The 24,397-nt window shown below is 41.5% G+C and overlaps 1 protein-coding gene across 1 annotated transcript in view; it reads right to left on the reverse strand.

Moving 5' to 3' along the window:
* LOC124712908 (ras GTPase-activating-like protein IQGAP1) overlaps positions 1-24,397 on the reverse strand; it is a 346,898-nt gene that overhangs the window by 263,676 nt on the left and 58,825 nt on the right. Inside the window, exon 5 of the mRNA XM_047242907.1 lies at positions 2,771-2,928. Within this exon, the coding sequence (XP_047098863.1) occupies positions 2,771-2,928 (158 nt within the window). The remainder of the gene's footprint in view (positions 1-2,770; positions 2,929-24,397) is intronic.

Genomic DNA, 24,397 nt, shown 5'->3' on the forward strand with positions numbered 1-24,397 from the left:
TAGGGTTATAAACACAACATCAAATAGGGGTAATGCAGGAGTAGGTTTAATAATGAATAAAAAGTAGGAGTGCAGGTAAGCTACTACTTACAGCATGTTGTTGTTGTGGTCTTCAGTCCTGAGACTGGTTTGATGCAGCTCTCCATGCTAATCTATCCCGTGCAAGCTCCTTCATCTCCCAGTACCTACTGCAACTTACATCCTTCTGAATCTGCTTAGTGAATTCATCTCTTGGTCTCCCTCTACGATTTTTACCCTCCACGCTGCCCTCCAATGCTAAATTTGTGATCCCTTGATGCCTCAGGACATGTCCTACCAACCAATCCCTTCTTCTAGTCAAGTTGTGCCACAAACTTCTCTTCTCCCCAATCCTATTCAATACCTCCTCATTAGTTACGTGATCTACCCACCTTATCTTCAACATTCTTCCGTAGCACCACATTTCGAAAGCTTCTATTCTCTTCTTGTCCAAACTATTTATCGTCCATGTTTCACTTCCATACATGACTACACTCCATACAAAACAAACAGCATAGTGAACACATTATTGTAGCAATGATGCCACCACAGTAGTACAAGCATATATGCCAACTAGCTCTGCAGATGATGAAGAGAGTGAAGAAATGTATGATGAGATAAAAGAAATTATACAGATAGTGAAGGGAGACGAAAATTTAATAGTGATGGGGGACTGGAATTCAATAGCAGGAAAAGGAAGAGGAGGAAAAGTAGTAGGTGAATATGGAAATGGGTTAAGGAATGAAAGAGGAAGCCTCCTGGTAGAATTTTGCACAGAGCATAACTTAATCATAGTTAACACTTGGTTTAATAATCGTGAAAGAAGATTGTTATGTGGAAGAGGCCTGGATGCACTGGAAGGTTTCAGATAGATTACATAATGGTAAGACAGAGATTTAGGAAGCAGGTTTTAATTTGTGAAGACATTTCCAAGGGCAGATGTGGACTTTGACCATAATCTGTTGGTTATGAACTGCAGATCAAAACTGAAGAAACTGCAAAAAGGCGGTAATTTAAGGAGATGGGACATGGATAAACTGAAAGAACCAGTGGTTGTAGAGTGTTTCAGAAACAGCATTAGGAAACGATTGACAAGAACAGGGGAAAGAAACACAGTAGAAGAAGAATGGGTAGCTTCGAGAGATGAAATAGTGAATGCAGCAAAGGATCAAGTAGGTAAAAAAACAAGGGCTAGTAGAAATCCTTGGACAACAGAAGAGATACTGAATTTAACTGATGAAAGGAAAAATACATAAAAATGCAGTATATGAAGCAGGCAAAAAGGATTCCAAACATCTCAAAAATGGGATTGGCAGGAAGTGCAATACGGCTAAGCACAAATGGCTAGAGGGCAAATGCAGAAATATAGAGGCATGTATCACTAGGGGGTAAGATATATACTGCCTACAGTAAAATTAAAGAGACCTTTGGAGAAAAGAGAACCTCCTGTATGAAAATCAAGAGCTGAGATGGAAACCCAGTTCTTAGCAAAGAGGGGAAAGCAGAAAGGTGGAAGGAGTAGATAGAGGGTCTATATAATGGCAATGTACTTGAGGGAAATATTATGGAAATGGAAGAGGATGTAGATGAAGAAGAAATGGGAGGTACGATACTGCGTGAAGAGTTTGACAGAGCACTGAAAGACCTAAGTCGAAACAAGACCCCGGCACCAGACAACTTTCCATTAGAACTACTGATAGACTTGGGAGAGCCAGCCACGACAAAACTCTGCCATCTGGTGAGCAAGATGTATGAGACAGGTAAAATCCCCCCCAGACTTCAATAAGAATATAATAATTCCGATCCCAAAGAAAGCAGGTGTTGACAAGAGTGAAAATTACCGAACTATCAGGTTAATAAGTCACAGCTGCATAATACTAACACAAATTCTTTACAGACAAATGGAAAAACTGGTAGAAGCCGACCTCAGGGAAGATCAGTTAAGATTCCATAGAAATGTTAGAACACGTGAGGTAATATTGACACTAAGACTTATCTTAGAAGATAGGTTAAGGAAAGACAAACCTATGTTTCTAGCATTTGTAGACTTAGAGAAAGCTTTTGACAATGTTGAATGGAATACTCTCTTTCAAATTCTGAAAATGGCAGGGGTCAAATGCAGGGAGCGAAAGGCTATTTACAATTTGTTCAGAAACCAGGTAGCAGTTATAAGAGTCGCGGGGCATGAAAGGGAAGCAGTGTTTGAGAAGGGAGTAAGACAGGGTTGTAGCCTATCTGTAATGTTATTCAATCTATATATTGAGCAATAAGTAAAGGAAACAAAAGAAAAATTGAGACCCAAAGCAGAAATGTGTTTCAGTCGTTCTCCTCTAGTGTTAATTGTCTTCTTTTCATTTGTAAACTTTGTTGACAACTACATTGCCTTGGGCTTAGGTACAAACTGAGTAAAATTTACACCCTCCCTGATACTGTGTAGGTCACCATTTTGGTAGGATACAGCCCAAGTTAATAAAAAAAAAATTACTTATCAGGTAGCAATAAACCAATATTATTAGCTTCTTTCCTCTGGCAAAAAGATGCAAAGATGGAGCAAAAAATGAATTCCCACTACATAATCTGTGAATTGTCCCATTTCCCTCCATTCATTCCTCTTTTTTTACCAGATGAAGGAAACCACAGTATTAAAGAAGATTTATATGTCAGCTTGTATTTCAGTCTGGTACTGTCTCTTAAATAGACGTACCTTATGTATGATACTGGATAATCCTAACATTTCCAAATTTATAGTTACCACTTTGTCTATCGCTCTGTTCAGATCTGCAATGGCAATCTCTACAGATTCATGATCTTGCCCTGCTTCCTTTGCAAGAAGCCCTCCAATCCTCTGAAATGCTGGCAAGGGATTGCCATACTCTTCCAGGTCACGCCTCACTGCACCAATCTCTTCCGCTTGTAGAGAAACATAATAAAATTAAACATCTTTTAAGTACACAAATTATTTGTCATAGGAAAACTATGCCATACAACTACAGTCATTTTCATTCATTGCCCAGCAAAAAATGCACAGCAGTTTTAGGGCTTAAAAAAAGAAACGGGAAACCATCAAACAACAGAAAATGCAGGATGGAGTGCAACAATATTATGAAAAGGAAAGTTGCTACTCACCATGTAGCGGAGATGCTAAGTCGCATATAGGCACAACAAAATGACTGTCACAAATAAAGCTTTCGGCTGTTAAGGCCTTCGTCAACAATAGACACACACACACACACACACACACACACACACACACACACACACACACACACACACACACACACAGACTGCAGTCTCAAGCAACTGAAAACTGGGTGGGGGTATGGAGGAGGCTGGAGCAGGGAGGGGGAGGGATAGCACGATGGGGGTATGGGAGGAGGCTGGAGCAGGGAGGGGGAGGGATAGAGGACAGGGGGGAGGGGGGTGGAGAAGAGGAAGTAGCAGAAAAGGAGAGAAGTAAAAAAAGACTGAGTGTGATGGCAGAATGATGGCTGTTTAGTGCTGGAATGGGAACAGGGAAGGGACTGGATGGGTGAAGGTTGAGGCCATGAGGGTTATGGGAGCATGGGATGTATTGCAGAGACAGTTCCCACCTACGCAGTTCAGAAAAGCTGGTGTTGGTGGAAGGATCCACATGGCACAAGCTGTGAAGCAGTCATTGAAAGGAAGGATGTCAAGTTTGGCAGTGTGTTCAGCAACACAGTGGTCCACTTGTCTCTTGGCCACAGTTTGTCTGTGGCCATTCATGTGGACAGACAGTTTGTTGTTTGTCTTTGTCATGCCCACATAGAATGCAGCACAGTTGTTGCAGCTTAGTTTGTAGATCACATGACTGGTTTCACAGGTAGCCCTGCCTTTTATGGGATAAGTGATGTTCATGACCGGACTAAAGTAGGTGATGGTGGGAGAATGTCTGGGACATGTCTTGCATCTAGGTCTATTACTGGGGTATGAGCCATGAAGTAAGAAGTTGGGAGCAGGGGTTGTGTAAGGATGGACGAGTATATTGTGTAGGTTCTGTGGACGACAAAATACGACTGTGGGAGGGTGGGAAGGATAGTGGGCAGGACATTTCTCATTTCAGGGCATGACAAATGGTAGTCAAAACCCTGGTGGAGAATGTAATTCAGTTGCTCCAATCCTGAGTGGTACTCAGTAACAAGGGGAAAGCTCCTCTGTGGCCGGACAGTGGGAATTTGGGAGATGGTGGGAGCCTGGAAAGATAAGGCACAAGATATTTGTTTTTGTACAAGGTTGGGAGGATAATTACAGTCTGTGAAGGCTTTAGTGAGACCTTATATTTTGAGAGGGACCACTCGTCACTGTGGATGCGATGACCAGAGGTGGCTAGGCTGTACGGAAGGGACTTCTTGGTATGAAACGGGTGCAGCCATCTTTGGTTGAGACTAATATTGAACCCTGCTTAACTCGGTTCACTCCTCACCCAACCATGATCCATCCCCACTGCCCCCAAATCACTCCCTGTTAACTTTCCAGAACTTCTTAACCTCGAATCTTGCCTCACAATCATTCCCCAAATCCCTCAACATGCAAGCAAACCTTACATCCACAGAAAGAACTGAATTACACCATCTAAAAACTGATCCCAATCTCATAATCCTACCGGCGGACAAAGGCTCCATCACTGTTGTTTTGAACCGCAAGGATTACCTGGCAGAAAGACTCCGCCAGCTTTCAGATACTTCCATCTACAAACCTTGCCACATTGACCTCATTCCAGAAATCCAGCAGGATCTACAGTCACTACACAAATCCTTAGGCCCACCCCAGGAACCTCTCCCCTATGTCCATCTCTCTGCTCACCCCTACCACTCCCCACACTCCTACCTTCTACATGCTTCCTAAAATCCATAAACCTAACCACCCAGGATGCCCCATTGTGCCCCCACAGAGAGAATCTCTGGTCTCATAGACCAACACCTTCAACCTATTACCTGGAACCTACTATTCTATATAAAAGATACCAACCATTTCCTCCACCGACTCTCCACAATTCCAGTCCCTTTACGACATGGTGCCCTGCTCGTCACTATTGATGCCACCTCCCTTTACACAAACATTCCTATGGCCCATGGCCTTTCTGCTACTGAAAACTACTTTTCCCAATGCCTGACAGATTCCAAACCAACAACCTCTTTCCTAGTTGCCACGACCAACTATATCCTCACCCACAATTACTTCTCATTTGAAGGTGTTCCCTACAAACAAATCCAGGGTACAGCTATGGGCACCCGCATGCCACATCCTATGCCAACCTGTTCATGGGCCATCTAGAGGAATCCTTCCTAAAAGCCCAGAATCCTAAACCCCCTCACCTGGTTCAGACTCACTGATGACATCTTTGCTATCTGGATCGAGGGTGAGGACACTCTAACCACATTCCTCCAGAACCTCAACAAATTCTCCCCAATTTGCTTCACCTGGTCCTACTCACCCCAACAAGCCACCTAGATGTTGACCTCCACGTGAAAGATGGCTACACCAGTTCCTCCGTCCATATCACACTTACTAACTGCCAGTAATGCCTCCATTTTGACAGCAGCTACTTGTTCCATACCAAGAAGTCCCTTCCGTACAGGCTAGTCAATAGCAGTTGTCACATCTACTGTGACGAGCACTCTCTCTTGAAATATACCGAAGGTCTCACTGAAGCCTTGACAGATCGTAATTATCCACCCAACCTTGTACAAAAACGAATCTCCTGTGCCTTCCAGTCTCCCACCACTTCCAAAACTCCCACTGTCCGGCCACAGAGGATCATTCCTCTTGTAACTCAGTACCATCCAGGACTGGAGTAAGTGAATTACATTCTCCACCAGGGATCCAACTACCTCTCGTTGTGCCCTAAAATGAGGCCCACTATCCTTCCCAGTGGTACCACAACTTCCACCGAACCTACACAATATACGCGTCCATCCTTACACAATCCTTGTACCCAACCCCTTACCTCATGGCTCATGCCCCTGTAATAGACCTAGATGCAAGACCTGTCCCATACACCCTCCCACCACCACCTACTCCAGTCTGGTCACGAACATCACCTATCCCATCACAGGCAGGGCTACCTGTGAAACCAGTCACGTAATCTACAAGCTAAGCTGCAACCACTGTGCTGCATTCTATGTGGGCAAGACAACCAACAGGCTGTCTGTCCACACGAATGGCCACTGACAAACTGTGGCCAAGAAACAAGTGGACCACCCTGTCACTGAACACTCTGCCCAACATGACATCCTTCATTTCAATGAGTGCTTGACAGCCAGTGCCATATGGATCCTTCCCACCAACACCAGCTTTTCTGAACTGCACAGGTGGAAACTTTCCCTGCAATACTCCTATGCCCCTGTAACCCTGCTGGCATCTACCTTCGTTAGTCGCAGTCCTCACCCATTCATTCAGCCCCTTCCCTTTTCCCATTTCAGCACTACACAGCCATTATTCCATCATCACACTCGGTATTTTTACTTCTCTCTTTTTCTGCTACTTCCCTCACCCCCTCCCCTTCGCACCTCTCCCCTACCCTCTGTCCAACCTGCAGCACTTCACTGTCTGCCACCCCCACTATACTATCCCATCCTCTCCTCACTCCAATCTCGTCCTTACCCCCACCCAGTTGCTACTCCCATCATGCACTGCTGCTGTTTGCAGTGCGATTTCAGTTGCCTGAGGCTGCAGTCACGCGAGTGAGAGTTGCGTCTGCTTGTGTGTATTGTTGGCGAAGGCCTTAATGGCTGGAAGCTTTATTTGTGGCAGTCTATTTGTTGTGCCTATCTGCGACTTAGCATCTCCACTATATGGTGAGCACAAACTTTCCTTTTCATAAAGGATACCATCAGTTATTTTACCTACACTGGAATGGAACATTTTTGTGTGATTTAAGATAATACAAATTAAATTTACCTGTCACACACACACACACACACACACACACACACACACACACACACACACACACACACACAACAGCTCCATTTAATTTTATTTATATGTGTATTCTGCTTACTGGATTATGCATCGCTGCATCTAGACTATGGAATATGTTAACATATAATTATATAAAAAATGTAAGGAAGGGATCTTATTTCAAAGATTTCAAGGTCTTAGGGACAGTACACTAAAACTGGCAAACACTGTTTACAGGAAGAATAAATGCAGAATAATAAACAATGGAAAGAAGTGAAAAACTAGCTTCATACAATGATTGTCATCTACAGATTGACATCTAAAATTCTAAATATATCATAGTGGAGATCAGCATTCACTCTTGTGTTTTCATGCTACATTTCATAGTGCAATTAACTGACAATGATAAATATTATGTAGAATAAATATGGTTATGTTCAGACTGTCTTAAAAAAACTATGACTGGAAGTTTTTGGGAGCACCCAGAACATAACAACTTCCTAAAATCATGCCCTGAAATGACTTCCATTCTATATGACATTTTGTCTTGCCCGCCACACCGAGAATAGTGTTTCATCACTTCCCGCCCCCAATATCCTGCTCAGCTTCTATGCTCCCTCTGCACCCAGTTTCTTACCCTATGGCTCCTACACCCGAGATTATTCCTGCTGTAAGATCTTCCCTGTGTACCCTCCTATCGCCACCTACAGCAGCCATGTAACTGGTATAAAATCCACTACTGAGGGCTGTTATGTAAATGCTGTTCAGCCTTCTACATTGGAACGACTACCACCAAGTTATCAGTTATGATGAATGGCATGGATAGAGGTTGTATATTGGCAACACATAATACTCTGTCGCAGAGTATGCTCTAAAACAGGTGTCTCCAAACTACGTGAACACCACCAGTCCGGCCTGCGGTAACAGGTCAGACATGTATGATATCTGCCCCACCGTAATATTTTTTATTACTGTCAAACCTTGCTTATCAAGCAGTTCTCGTAATGAGTGATTCACATGAGAAAAGAAAAAATTGAGAAACTGACTCACTTAAACTATGTTTTGTATAAAGAGTTTGTTCAGTGTTATTTTATTCAGTATTTAATAACCATATGTGAAACCATATTCTGGATTGGGTCGATCTCTTTGGCCACTATAAATAAACACTAAGTCATAGTTATCTTATAAACTACCACTCCGTAAAACACAAGTTCTGACGGAGCAGTACTCAATTGTATTGATCACAATGCGCCTCGCGCAGGATTTGTTGTCGCCTGTACCACTGCTTGGGCTTCCACAATAATGTTGCAAATTCTCTACAGTGATGTTGCAAGCTCTTTCTTCACTGGCACATGGAAACCCTTTCCCCTGTAGTGCTGTTTATGAATTCCAATTCTGATTTGTCCTCATTAACTAACACAAATTCATTAAAGATGCCCATAAGGCAGTAGCTATTAATAATAATAGACTTTTTTGGGAAATTTTAAAGCAGAGGCATAATCAAATATCTTTAGACAACTATCTTCTACGATAGAACGCACTGTACTATAAATAAAAAATCGCAATACTCTATTATAAATCCGTTTTGGTACTTATTTTTTCAGAATGGAATACAATGACCTATTTTATATGTGTTCCTATGGAAAAAAAGCATTTCACTTCACAAGTGTTAATTGCAACATTCAGAAACAAACCATGCTCTTTAAGTGAAGTAAAATAAAATTCACAATCCAAATAAATCACACAAAATACATAATCATACAAATATAATAGAGGGAAACATTCCACGTGGGAAAAATATATCTAAAAACAAAGATGATGTGACTTACCAAACGAAAGCCCTGGCAGGTTGATAGACACACAAACAAACACAAACATACACACAAAATTCAAGCTTTCGCAACCAACGGTTGCTTCATCAGGAAAGAGGGAAGGAGAGGGAAAGATAAAAGGATGTGAGTTTTAAGGGAGAGGGTAAGGAGTCATTTCAACCCCAGGAGCGGAAAGAGTTACCTTAGGGGGAAAAAAGGACAGGTATACACACGCACACATATCCATCCGCACATACACAGTCACAAGCAGACATTTGTAAATGCAAAGAGTTTGGGCAGAGATGTCAGTCAAGGCGGAAGTGCAGAGGCAAAAATGTTGTCGAAAGACAGGAGAGGTACGAGCGGCGGCAACTTGAAATTAGCGGAGGTTGAGGCCTGGCGGATAACGAGAAGAGAGGATATACTGGAGGGCAAGTTACCATCTCCAGAGTTCTGACAGGCTGGTGTTAGTGGGAAGTATCCAGATAACCCGGATGGTGTAACACTGGGCGAAGATGTGCTGGCCGTGCACCAAGGCATGTTTAGCCACAGGGTGATCCTCATTACCAACAAACACTGTCTGCCTGTGTCCATTCATGCGAATGGACAGTTTGTTGCTGGTCATTCCCACATAGAAAGCTTCACAGTGTAGGCAGGTCAGTTGGTAAATCACGTGGGTGCTTTCACATGTGGCTCTGCCTTTGATCGTGTACACCTTCCGGGTTACAGGACTGGAGTAGGTGGTGGTGGGAGGGTGCATGGGACAGGTTTTACAACGGCGGCAGTTACAAGGGTAGGAGCCAGAGGGTAGGGAAGGTGGTTTGGGGATTTCATAGGGATGAACTAAGAGGTTATGAAGGTTATGTGGACGGCAGAAAGACACACTTGGTGGAGTGGGGAGGATTTCATGAAAGATGGATCTCATTTCAGGGCAGGATTTGAGGAAGTCGTATCCCTGCTGGAGAGCCACATTCAGAGTCTGATCCAGTCCCGGAAAGTATCCTGTCAAAAGTGGGGCACTTTTGTGGATCTTCTGTGGGAGGTTCTGGGTTTGAGGGGATGAGGAAGTGGCTCTGATTATTTGCTTCTGTACCAGGTCGGGAGGGTAGTTGCGGGATGCGAAAGCTGCTTTCAGGTTGTTGGTGTAATGGTTCAGGGATTCCGGACTGGAGCAGATTCGTTTGCCACGAAGACCTAGGCTGTAGGGAAGGGACCGTTTGATGTGGAATGGGTGGCAGCTGTCATAATGGAGGTACTGTTGCTTGGTTTGATGTGGACGGACGTGTGAAGCTGGCCATCGGACAGATGGAGGTCAACGTCAAGGAAAGTGGCATGGGATTTGGAGTAGGACCAGGTGAATCTGATGGAACCAAAGGAGTTGAGGTTGGAGAGGAAATTCTGGAGTTCTTCTTCACTGTGAGTCCAGATCATGAAGATGTCATCAATAAATCTGTACCAAACTTTGGGTTGGCAGGCCTGGGTAACAAGAAGGCTTCCTCTAAGCGACCCATGAATAGGTTGGCGTACGAGGGGGCCATCCTGGTACCCATGGCTGTTCCCTTTAATTGCTGGTATGTCTGGCCTTCAAAAGTGAAGAAGTTGTGGGTCAGGATGAAGCTGGCTAAGGTAATGAGGAAAGAGGTTTTAGGTAGGGTGGTAGGTGATCGGCTGAAAGGAAGTGCTCCATCGCAGCGAGGCCCTGGACGTGCGGAATATTTGTGTATAAGGAAGTGGCATCAATGGTTACAAGGATGGTTTCCGGGGGTAACAGATTGGGTAAGGGTTCCAGGCGTTCGAGAAAGTGGTTGGTGTCTTTGATGAAGGATGGGAGACTGCATGTAATGGGTTGAAGGTGTTGATATACGTAGGCAGAGATACGTTCTGTGGGGGCTTGGTAACCAGCTACAATAGGGCTGCCAGGATGATTGGGTTTGTGAATTTTAGGAAGAAGGTAGAAGGTAGGGGTGCGGGGTGTCGGTGGGGTCAGGAGGTTGATGGAGTGAGGTGAAAGGTTTTGTAGGGGGCCTAAGGTTCTGAGGATCTTGGCAGTGTTCACCATCCGGGTTATCTGGATACTTCCCACTAACACCAACCTGTCAGAACTCCGGAGATGGGAACTTGCCTTCCAGTATATCCTCTCTTCTTGTTATCCGCCAGGCCTCAACCTCCGCTAATTTCAAGTTGCCGCCGCTCATACCTCACCTGTCTTTCAACAACATCTTTGCCTCTGTACTTCCGCCTCGAGTGACATCTCTGCCCAAACTCTTTGCGTTTAGAAATGTCTGCTTGTGACTGTGTATGTGCGGATGTGTGTGTGTGTGTGTGTGTGTGTGTGTGTGTGTGTGTGTGTGTGTGTGTGTGTGTGTGTGTGTCTATCAACCTGCCAGTGCTTTCGTTTGGTAAGTCACATCATCTTTGTTTTTAGATATAAAATACATAATCACTTGCTTTTATTTATTTATATAATGCAACTGCACATTTTAACACTAATTATTATATCAGATTTCCTGGAAATTTACCATATATAACATATTGTCAACAATATCATTTACTCTTTGAGCCACAGTGTTTGCTGACAAACTGATGTTTTTAAATAAATTAGCTTTTTTTGGGCACATCTCTTCAACTGCTGCAATCATGCAACCCTTCAGTAATTCACTGTCAGTAAATGGTTTTCCATGTTTTGCCACTGAGTGAGCCATATGGAAATTAGGACGACTTTCTGCTGTTTGTTCAGCATTTACTTTCTTAAACATCATTTGCTGAGATTGCAAACAGCATTTCAAAGACGAATATATTTCTAACTGTTGGCTCCCGGTAAATTTGGGATAACTTTGAGAATGTTTCATCTTGTAATGACTTTTATAATGTGTAGTTTGAGAACTGATATTGTTACATTGCAAATTATACACATTGCCTTATTACTTGCCTCAGTCATGAAATATTGATTCCTCACTGCTCTTAAATTTTTGCACTCATTATCTTCCATTTCTTTTCCATATTTAGACAAATTCACACACAAGGGATCTAACTGCAGATCAAAATGGTGCCAATTAATAGTATTAGGAGCAAGAGTTCTGGATAAAGAATTTTGCTAGATTTATCTTAAAGGCAGTTTTAATTAAATTACTCATTGCTAAACACACTGTATCTTTACTAAGGAACTGTACACTCGAAACACACTAGCCTCACTAGACTTTGCTTTTCAGACTGCATGTGTTGCTGCTACCCACAAGACGGTGCTGTAGTACTGCACTTAACTTCCCTACTCCCCAGAAGATGTCACTACTAAACATTTAGCACTGTCGGAAGTAGTTGTAACAATACGTAAAGCGCAGCACGCGTATCAGCTATCGTAACTTGAAGACTTACCTGCAAGTGCCAACAGAAATTGTGGAGTGGAGGTCACTCCCACTTTTTGCGCCATAGATATCTCAATCGCCATCTAGTCCCGAAAAGAAAATTTGCGGGTAATTCAACACTACAGTAAGTTGGTATGATCAACTATAGTCTGTCCAACTTTTGTTAAGCCACACTTGTGGTATCTGCAAGGAACGAAGAGCAAACCACTACTGCTGCTGCTGTGTGGTGAGGATTGTTACAGTGGAAAGATATCCTGTAGTGCTGATTTCATATGCAGCTCGTGCTAAGTTCTGATCCCTTGCTGTCACGTTGATGATGCATGGAAGAAACAAGGTTTCATGAAAGGACGTTACAATAGCCTTCATGAGTGGCACTTATTTATAGCAATATATATGAAATGAAATTAAGGCCACATCTCGAGGTCAAACAATAAGCAGTCACTGTGTAATAATTACTCCAGTGCCACCCAGTTTCAGCTCATAAAAAGTGGCTGCAGCGGTAAGTGACACGAAAACTTCTGAACTGTACTGAGGTGTTCCGAACAGTACTAGGGTATCAGGCCAAAAGGAAACTTAGATTACAGCTAGGTCTCGGATCTTGGGACTTAGTGGAAGAGCCAGTGTGCCCCCTTATGCTAAAATGTTTGGAGACACTCATGATTGCAAGCCTGTTTCAACACATGTGCCATCTGGATTCTCCTCTGAGAAATATGCAGGTGGGAAATGATATAACATCTTCCTTTTTTTTCACTCCCTTTTAGTTTTCTATGCCTTTATTTTTTGACCTGCCTTATTTCTCCCCAATCTCACCTCACCTCACATATTTACCATGTATAAAGCACTTAAGCTTTCTGCTTATATTAACTATTCCACAATGTTTTGTCAGAAATTCTGTCTTACTTACTACCCTATCTTTCACCTTAAAGTTCTGAGGTCTTCAAATCTCACCTGGTGCAGTCCACAACAATCAATTTTTCCTTCTCATGCTGACTGGTAAGTCTCCCCTAACCCAGGGTTCTTCGGTGACTTTTCCATAATACTCCCCATTTTATAAGTCTCACCAGTTCTTTTCCTTCATCCCTCTTCCTTCTCCTTCAACTCCTCTGCCAGAAGATGGAGTAACTGGCTTCAAAACCTAGTTTCCTTAGCTTTTGTTTGTGGTTTTTGCTACTGCTGCTGCTTGGTGCTTGGTGGTGATATTTGATTTGCGGTGCACTCAACTGCGCGGTCATCAGCACCCGTACAAAGCCCCAATTTTTTCACAGTCCAATTTTTTTTTTCTCAGTTCAATCTAGCCACTGTCACAAATGATGATGACGATGATGATGATGAAATGATGAGGACAACACAAAAACCCAGTCCCCGGGCAGAGAAAATCCCCAACCCGGCCGGGAATCTAACCTGGGACCCCGTGATCCAGAGGTAGCAATGCTAGCCTGCTGCTGCTGCTTGGTGAGCAGATTTTCTTACCTATAACTTCTGGGCATTAATTTCTCCAGTAGTTTACCTTGTCATAGTATCTTTTCAAGGTAGTTTGGTGTTCCCTTTGATAAACACTTTTGTATAGTGCCACGGAGACATGACCGGAAGCAGCACAAGGTGCCACAGCAAAAATTATAAGAGCTGAGTGATGATCAATTAGATATTAATCCTCTGGAACTCGCAATCTGAAAATTACTTGGTGACTTGCAAGGACCTCACAGGTCTTTCATGCAGTTCACCATGTCAGACTATATTTTGTTGATATGTGGGGTTCAGTAACCAAGATACAACTTCTTGTAATGAATTGAATATTTATCTCTTTATTACTCAAAATTACAAAAAATTCGTATCTTCAAAAATGCAAGCAAAAGTTTGCCCTTTATTACAAAATCTTCTGCAAAGTTAAAGCTCCCATACGACAAAATAACTGTTTCCTCTTGTAGTATCTCGTATTGTAAATTACAGTTGTAAAGTCTGGAAAGGATAGATAACTCTCTGGAAACATACACCAAAAATTACAGGAGAGAAACTAGAAAATATGTGCCAACAATTCAGACATAAGTTAGTTTTGGTGCACGTTTCACAAATGGCAATCGGATGTTCAAGGCACAATTAGGTGTCACAAAATTTTGCAACTAAATCTAGTTGACTTATTTGTCACTTTTTGTAAGGTTGCATGGCATTTGTCTCTTCTGTTTGGAAATTACAGAATTTGAAGGGTCAGCTCTCTTTCCAAATGTTGGCTGCAAATATTGTTCTTGTCAACCAGAAGCTGTTGAACCCACTTCATCACTTTCATTTATTTCCAGGTTGCCTACATTTTCTCCAGTTTCTTCTGTGACTTGATTTCTATCAAATGTTTCTGCAAATTCTTCAGTTTTTTGACTGGTTCTTGAGCCACTTGGAGCAGATTCAGTTGTAACTATTGGAGGTTCATTTGCGATGTTGGTCTCCGCACCTTGACTTTCTGTTATTGTTTCATTTGCCATTCTAGTTGAAAGACATCTTATTTTTTGCCTTCGCCCATGTTTTTCGTTAATTTAGTGAGCATGATTTGTGCACTGATTGCAGCCATATTTAGCATGGAATAAAAAATAACCATTGGCCGTCTTCTAGTCTTCTTGTTAACACTACACATTTCACGCATCTGGTCATTAGTGTTAACATCTTTGTGTTTGCCATAGTATGTAATAATTTTAGGTTTTTGTTTTCACTCTTATCAGTATTAATCGCACCATCATTATACATGTTGGAAATGAGAACTGTATAACTTTTTTTTCAGTTTCAGGGCATACAAAACCAAAATGGTCTTTGGGCTAAAACCAAATATGCTTGATTTTACATTATGGTCTGTGACATCTTGAAAATTACAGAAATGGCACTTTATTTTTTTAATTTTTTCAGTGTCGCAATGATACCGAGTTTCCTGTCCCCATTTCTTCTGCCAGTCTCACATGCGAGAACCAATTATCCATCACTGTCAACCAATGCAAAACTTTTTATTCCATACTTTCAAGGTTTCAATGATATGTATTGCACACAGAAACTTCTAACTTTTCATCAATACATCAGCTCCCGGGAGTAGCTTTTCTGGCAGTTTCTCATGAAATTTTGGAAAAGTTCAAGAATGTGGCAACAAAAATTGTGCTTCTGTCACTCCTCTCTTGTCAATCTCTCATCAAACCATAAACATGTCGGCAGAAACATCCTGAATATTTCAACACAAGGGTCTTTGGTATGCCACATATCTAGTGTGTTGAGGAAGTGTGCTTGCAGTCATCTGCCTAGATATAACAACACAATTAGAGCCTTGACCCCTGTCACATCAGTAAAACAAGTGACTCTTTCTCACTGGTATTTGAACCCTGATACTGTTCAATGAACTGATTTGTATATTTCACAATAACCTGCATGATTGAAACATCAAAAATATGGTCCCAGATTTTAAAGGAGTTCTTGCTTCATGGACAGAACCTGTGACAGCCCCTATTGCACCACTAAACGTATTTTGTTTTCTTCTTTTCCGGTGCAATGTGGTTTCTGCCATCACCAGCTGTCGATAACTTCATCCTTCTTTTTCTTGAAAGCAACAAAATAATTGCTGTCTTCATCACATGGATGATTCAGCATGGAATCCTCTTGACCATCTGAGTCTTCAGTCTGGTCTGTTTCTGAAGCTCTTCCTCACTCCTCAGCATAATCTTTCATTTCCTTTAACAGGAGATTACAAACTACTTCGTCATGATCAGGATTATTGACATAGTACATAGTTTTTGTAGTCTCATTTTCACCTGTGAAAAATTTCATGACTATGGAACTCAGAATGACTCCATAGAATTTGAAATTTTTTTATATGATTGGGCCAGTCCACATTAAATCAATCAATAGTCTGATTTTTGACGTTTCAGAGTTTGAAGTCTTTTTGTACACTTATAGTAACAGAGTTGTTTGCATGAAAAACCTCAAATTAAATTTTTTGGTCCTTTCATCTTTGAGTCATTAATTTTCGAATCTTCCATAATTATGCATTTCTTTGTTACATTTTGGAACCTTAAAATCACCATCTCTTAAAAACTACTTCACTTACAGAACTAAAATTTGTACCTTTTTATTCAGTTTCTTATGAAGTAAAAAATATGTCCTCATTGGCAATATTCATCATAGTGTCAAATTTTCCCAGATGAAATTTATTTTAATTTTGAAAATTTAAAAATAAGACTTTTTTGTTTTGAAAAAAAAAAAAAAAAAAAAAAAAAAAAAAAAAAAAAAAAAAAAAAAAAAAAAAAAAATGTATGTTATTCACACACGTCTTGTTAATGTTTATGTCTAATTTCAAAATGGTGTTCTAGTGGAAACACATTAAAACAAACTTTATTTTACTGGTAAGTGCAGCACCTTGTGCTTGAATTCGAAAGTAAAATTCTATGTACCGACTTGACAGAAAATCCTAGGAAGTTCTGGTCTTACGTTAAATCAGTAAGTGGCTCGAAACAGCATATCCAGACACTACGGGATGATGATGGCATTGAAACAGAGGATGACACGCGTAAAGCTGAAATACTAAACACCTTTGTCCAAAGCTGTTTCACAGAGGAAGACTGCACTGCAGTTCCTTCTCTAAATCCTCGCACAAACGAAAAAATGGCTGACATCGAAATAAGTGTCCAAGGAATAGAAAAGCAACTGGAATCACTCAATAGAGGAAAGTCCACTGGACCTGACGGGATACCAATTCGATTCTACACAGAGTACGCGAAAGAACTTGCCCCCCCTTCTAACAGCCGTGTACCGCAAGTCTCTAGAGGAACGGAGGGTTCGAAATGATTGGAAAAGAGCACAGATAGTCCCAGTCTTCAAGAAGGGTCGTCGAGCAGATGCGCAAAACTATAGACCTATATCTCTTGTAGAATTTTAGAACATGTTTTTTGCTCGCGTATCATGTCATTTCTGGAAACCCAGAATCTACTATGTAAGAATCAACATGGATTCCGGAAACAGCGATCGTGTGAGACCCAACTCGCCTTATTTGTTCATGAGACCCAGAGAATATTAGATACAGGCTCCCAGGTAGATGCTATTTTTCTTGACTTCCGGAAGGCGTTCGATACAGTTCCGCACTGTCGCCTGATAAACAAAGTAAGAGCCTACGGAATATCAGACCAGCTGTGTGGCTGGATTGAAGAGTTTTTAGCAAAGAGAACACAGCATGTTGTTATCAATGGAGAGACGTCTACAGACGTTAAAGTAACCTCTGGCGTGCCACAGGGGAGTGTTATGGGACCATTGCTTTTCACAATATATATAAATGACTTAGTAGATAGTGTCGGAAGTTCCATGCGGCTTTTCGCGGATGATGCTGTAGTATACAGAGAAGTTGCTGCATTAGAAAATTGTAGCGAAATACAGGAAGATCTGCAGCGGATAGGCACTTGGTGCAGGGAGTGGCAACTGACCCTTAACATAGACAAATGTAATGTATTGCGAATACATAGAAAGAAGGATCCTTTATTGTATGATTATATGATAGCGGAACAAACACTGGTAGCAGTTACTTCTGTAAAATATCTGGGAGTATGCGTACGGAACGATTTGAAGTGGAATGATCATATAAAATTAATTGTTGGTAAGGCGGGTACCAGGTTGAGATTCATTGGGAGAGTGCTTAGAAAATGTAGTCCATCAACAAAGGAGGTGGCTTACAAAACACTCGTTCGACCTATACTTGAGTATTGCTCATCAGTGTGGGATCCGTACCAGGTCGGGTTGACGGAGGAGATAGAAAAGATCCAAAGAAGAGCGGCGCGTTTCGTCACCGGGTTATTTGGTAACCGTGATAGCGTTACGGAGATGTTTAATAAACTCAAGTGGCAGACTCTGCAAGAGAGGTGCTCTGCATCGCGGTGTAGCTTGCTGTCCAGGTTTCGAGAGGGTGCGTTTCTGGATGAGGTATCGAATATATTGCTTCCCCCTACTTATACCTCCCGAGGAGATCACGAATGTAAAATTAGAGAGATTAGAGCGCGCACGGAGGCTTTCAGACAGTCGTTCTTCCCGCGAACCATACGCGACTGGAACAGGAAAGGGAGGTAATGACAGTGGCACGTAAAGTGCCCTCCGCCACACACCGTTGGGTGGCTTGCGGAGTATCAATGTAGATGTAGATGTAGATGTAGATAGTAGCACTTTGGACTTGTTACAAAGATGTAATATGTCTACACTGATATAAGGCTGTTAAATCATTATATTTTATTTAATGTCAATCAATTTATTACAGTATTGAAATTACAGACAAATTTAAATTCATTTTTGGCTTTCCCACACTAACTGTGAAGATATTTTAACACACACCTGTAACAACTCACACTCAGGAAAAACTGCAAACAATTTAAAATCGAACAACGGAAACTCCAGATTGGAATACCAGCAACGTAAGGAAAAGGTAGCTGGTTGCTTAAAGATGACAAGTTAAGTTCCAGACAGGCACGATTAAAAAACACTTACACATAAGTTTTCACCCATGGCCTCTGTCAGAAAACGAAAAATAAACACAAACCATTCATTCACTCAAGCAAGCACACTTCATGCACACGTGATCCCCAACTCCGGCAGCTCGGATCAGAATGCAACTGTCACATAGGGGTGGGGGTACGGGAAAGGATAGCAGTGTATGGGTGGGGTGAAGGAGAAAGGACAGCAGTGTACGGGTAAGGGGAGAGTGGAACACTGTCTGGCAGAGTGTGCAAGGGATAGACTTCTAACAAGCACAGTGTCGGGAGGCTGTGGGACAAGCTGATGGGGATAACAGAGTGAAAAAGGAGAGGAGAGGGAAAGGTGGGCAGAGAGGAAGTGGAAACAGTTGGGTGGAGCGTGTGGGGACAGTATGTTACCATAGGTGGGGCCGGGATAATTTCAGAAGCGGAGAATACGTTACAAGGATAATTCCCACCTGCACAGTTCAGAAAACCTGGTGGTGGAGGGAAGGATCCAGATGACTTGAGAAGTGAAACAGCATTTGAAATCAAGCACATTATATTAAGCTGCATGTTATGCCACAGGGTAGTCTACTTTACTCTTGGCCACAGTTTGGTGGTGACCGTTGATCCTGGGACAGCTGGCTGGTAGTCATACCAACAAAAAAAGCTGTGCAATGATTGCAGTAGAGCTCATATATGACACTGCTGCTTTCAGAGGTAGCCCGACCTTTGATGGTGTAGGGTAAGAAGGTGAAAGGACTATAATAGGAAATGCTGGTGGGTGCATTGGGCAGGTCTTGCACCAGAAACTTCTACAGAGATATGACTCTTGTGGCAAGGGGTTCGGACTGGGAGTGTTATAGTGATGGACTAGGATGTTGTTGAGGTTGGGTGGATGACAGAACACCACTTTAGGAGGGGCAGTAAAGATCTTGGGTAAGATGTCCCTCATTTCAGGGCATCAGAGATGTTCTATTATATCAGCTGTAGGATCACGAGATACCTCAAAATGTTATGATGAGTGTAGTCTTTCTTCTATCCAGATGAATTACGTGGTTCAGTAGTTCCAGTCCAAGGTGGTATTGGGCAATGCTGCTTGCAGACTATATCTGTGGGATAGTGCACGTCTGTGAAGGCCTTGGCCTGGGCTAGGGAGTTCTTGTCACTGTAATTATGCCATCCCCAGGTGGCCAGGCTGTATGGAAGAGATTTCTTGAGATGGAAGGGATGACAGCTTTCGAAATGTATGTTCAGTTGGTGACCGAAGAGTATAATATGGACAGGGGTCCTGATGGAGCCACCAGAGAGGAACAGGTCAACATTCAGGAAGGTAGCACACAGGGTTGAGGAGAACAAAAGCAGATGGGAGAGAAGGAGCTGAAATTTTGACATCATATGTGCTTGACTGCTGCTGAAATTGCTCGTCAATATGTTACACGGTTTTAGTCTTCAGTTACTTATTTTAAAGTTTATTTGTGTTCATATTTGCTGTAAAAGTAACTTATTAGTGGATTTTCATTAATCTCAGTCTCACTTCCTGTGTTGTAGACTCGAGTGGTTTGTTATTTGTGAGTGTGATTACGTCATTTATCCAAGCCTCGCACCTCAGTAGTGTGTTTACATTTTGCGGTGTGTGGTTGCAGCTGTAGCTGCTTAAAGATGACAAGTTAAGTTCCAGACAGGCACGATTAAAAAACACTTACACATAAGTTTTCACCCATGGCCTCTGTCAGAAAACGAAAAGTACTGACAAAGCTGTTTGTGCACTGTTATACAGTTATTAAATTTAATAGTATCCAATGGTGTTTCGTGCTGTTTGTGGCGGGACACCAATTTAATAAACTTTTGGAAACGTTCGCTTGCTATATTTTTTAGAGTTTTCTGTTCATTGAACTCATTTAGTGAATTTCGTGCTTTAGTTTTCACCTGATGTTTCTTATTGTTTCTAATGAAATATCTCAGTAAAATTTTCATTCACTGTTTTAACTTTGTTGAGGGTTCCAGTGACCACTTGAACTTTTGGTTTCAGCTAGTAAATTTTGTGAAGTTTTGTTGGTACTGGTATTAGTTGTGGTTTAGTAGTATTGATAAAAGTTGTCGCTTTCTTAGTAGAAAGAGAATTTCGAGACTGCTGCTGTTAGTTCTATAAATAGTTCTACTGGTGTAACTGAACTTAGGTAACATAGACATTTAGTTTTTTCAGTAACTGTAAAATTTTACCATGAGTGAGAAGTGTGGGCTCTGTAGTAGGTTTTTGTGTAGTGGGTTATGGTGTGGGGTTTGTCCAAAGTATTTTCATTGGGGGGAATGCTGTGGGGAAGCAAGTGGGCATTCTAGTGAGATCCTCTCCTGGGAATGCAGAATCTATAGTAGAAATAAGTTGATAGAGGAGCAGGAGTGTAAGATCTGTGCCCTTCAGGGGCAGTTACAGTATTCAAAGGAGAAACTAGGTAGGCTGAGGAGGGTAAAGGATGCTGGGGAATGTGAACTGGCAGGAAGACAGCTAGGAGGAGGACATAGTTGTACTTTGCGTATACGCAATAGATTTGACCAACTGTCAGAGTTGAGTGGAGAGGAGCCTCTTGTAGCTGTTGGTGTAGGAAACATGGAGAAGTCCTCAACAGTTAGGAGCCCTAGGTCAGCTGCAGTGTCAAAGGAGAAAGAAGGAGGTTCTGCTGCTAGATAGCTCACACAGTAGAGGTGTGGGCCAGCAGTTGCAGGAAGTGTTGGGGAGGGAGTATCAGGTCGCAAGCATTGTGAAGCAGGATTGGCTCAGGTGTCTGACAGCATTGGGGAGCTATGTAGGAATTTTATGAAGGAGGATCAGGTAATGACAGTGGGTGGATCAGGGAATAGTCTTGATAAGGATGGGGAATATGATGTAGTTGGTGCCCTGGTACTGATAGCTACTCAAACTGGAGGCACTAATGTGCATTTCGTGCAACTGTTTCGGCATCACGATTGGCCTCATCTTAATGCAGCTGTTAGATGTGTCAACATGGGGCTGGAGGGGCACTGATGGCAGAAGGCATGGGCCACATTGCAGTGGTGCCAGCTGAGTCTATTAGCAGATCGGGTTTCACTAGGCATGGCCTGCACCTCAGTAGGTATGGGAAGAGGAGTCTGATAAAGGTAATAGATGACAGTGTAGTGGGTAGTGGTGGGATCACTCATGGAAAAATTCCTGTAGTAGTTGGTTTAAAGCTCCACCTTTTTTTTAGGTTGAAGGCAGCTGGTAAGTACACCTACTTAAAGGATGTCCCTCTAACTAAGACTCGCCTTCAGAGGACGTCATGTTTTCAAGTAGAGAGGGAATTAGCATATTTCATCAAAATGTAAGAGGTATAAGACGTAAAGTTAGTGAACTGCTTATAGATGTTGATTCTGAAATTATTGGTATATCACAGCACTACTTAAATAATTTGACAATTCAGAGGCTTCCTTTACCAGGATACACATTAGCTGGCTGTTTTTCAAGGAGTTCCTTGCAGAGTGTGGGAGTGGCCATTTATTGAACAGATATTTGAATGTTGTGCAGGAGCAGTTGAATTTCGTGAAACTAAACTTCTAATTTTTGTTGTTTATAGGTCCCCTAACACTGTCTTCAGAGCATTTCTGCTCAAGCTAGAAAGGGTTTTTGATTCACTTTATAGGAAGTACCAGAAATTAGTTATAAGTAGTGACTTCAATATTAATTTTGTATATGATTGTGCAACAAAAAGGATGTTGGTATATCTCCTAAATTCACATGATCTGATTCAGACTGTGGTTTTTTTTTTTCCAACTAGGGTGCACAAGAACAGTAGCACAGCCATGTCCAATATTTTTATTCATGCTTCATTACTAGATGGGCATTCTGTTAGTAAAAGCGTGAATGGCTTTACAGACTACGATGCACAAATTTTAATACTAATAGGCTTTTGTACTCAAACAAATGTCACATACAATTACAAACTACGTACGAAAGTAAATCCAATGGCAACAGAGAGTTTTTTAAACCTCGTCAAGGAACAAGAGTGGCAGGACGTTTATAGTGCTGATAAAATAGATGACAAATATAAGGCTTTCCTTAACACATTTCCCATGCTCTTTGAGAGCTGCTTTCCATTAGAGCATTCTAAGCGGGGTACTAGCAGTAAAAGGCAGCCTGGGTGGCTGACTAATGGGGAAAAGATATCACGTAGAAAGAAATGGGGAATATATCAAAATGTTAGAAGTAGTCACAATCAAGCTACAGTAGCCTATTACAAAAAGTACTGTAAGGTGCTTAAGAATGTTATTAGGAAGGTAAAGAGTATGTGGTACAGAAATAGAATAGCTAATTCACAAGATTAAACTAAAACAATATGGTCAGTTGTGAAGGAAGTGTGTGTTCAGCAGCACAAGGTTGACTATATAAAGTGAGTTTGTAGTAAAAATATTTTTTACTGATAAATCAGATATATTTACAGTATTTAACAATCTTTTCTGAGCATTGCTGGTGAATTAAATAAAAATTTAGTTTCTAAAGGGAATCATATAACACTCTTGGTAAATGCCTTTCTGAGATTGATACCTGAAATATCCACTGCATCCCATCGTATGATTTATCATACTCTTGCTCCTCTCAGGCATATTTGTTTTCAGAATCTCTTTGTCAACAACTGAAATATTTGTTTTATGTTTTATTGTTAGTTTGAAAGTACATTGTTGAAACTAACAGTAGCAGTGGAGATCAGGATTGTTTATTTCCTGGTGGAAATCATTTCTAGTGCTATTGACTTTGCTGCTTCTAGTCATGGACAGGCGGAAAGTAAAATTATGATGTGCATTATTATCACATATTAGTAATTTGAATACTTAAATGCAATATATAAGCACAAATTGGAAGAGTACTTTACTTGCTTTGTTGTGGTACTGGCTTACATCTTTACGTATGAAAGATCATACAGTGGCCAGTAAGGGGTCGTTTTCTTGCAGTTGGTCTGATTTACTTCAGATATAATATGGAAAAGGAGAGGGACTTAGAAGAGGTTCTAAATATCCACAGAAAGAGATGATGAAACTTCGTCTGACATATTTGCTACATGTCAAGAGCTTGAATTTGTACTTGTTCCAGCAAATGTTGGTTAGGACACTGATAAAGATGATGCAGGTAGTGATGCAAAAAGACAACCTGCCACTGTTGCTGGTTTAGGGAAGAAGGTTCTGGGACAAACTGCTGAGATAAGATCAGTAAATACTGACAGCCTTGTTGAAAATGTTACATCTTTATCCATCCAAGAGGAAAATCCCTACTCTTCCAAATCACGATCGCGATTCCGATTTGGGAAAGCAAGACACTGGATAGAAGAAAGACCAGGCTCGTCACAAAATTTTGAGGTATCTCGTGATCCTACACCTGATATAATAGAACATCTCTGCACATCAAACTCGACTCTAATAGATCTTTTTTGTAGAATTCTTGATGCTGATTTGATTGAGATTCTGATGAGAGAGACAGTAAAATATGCTGCTCAAAAAGGACACGACATACAAATAAGCTGCTCAAAAGGGACACAACATACAGATAAGTCATAATGACATCTTCAATAAATCGCTATTTTGCTGTAATCTGGATATTGTACGGTCATGCATTTATGTATGTACTGGGAGACCAGACCTGACACAAACAATGCCATTGTTTCGAATTCTATCTCCAGAAATAATTTTAATGAAATTCGCAGAAACTTCAACTTCAATGAAAATGACAGCATTGAAAAAGAACATAAGGTTTACAAGGTTTGGTCATTAATTTCACATTTAAATAAGAAATTTCAAGACATCATAGAGCCTCTAGGGTCAAAATTCT

The sequence above is a fragment of the Schistocerca piceifrons genome, chromosome 1 (assembly GCF_021461385.2).
Source record: "Schistocerca piceifrons isolate TAMUIC-IGC-003096 chromosome 1, iqSchPice1.1, whole genome shotgun sequence".
Lineage (NCBI taxonomy): Eukaryota > Metazoa > Arthropoda > Insecta > Orthoptera > Acrididae > Schistocerca > Schistocerca piceifrons.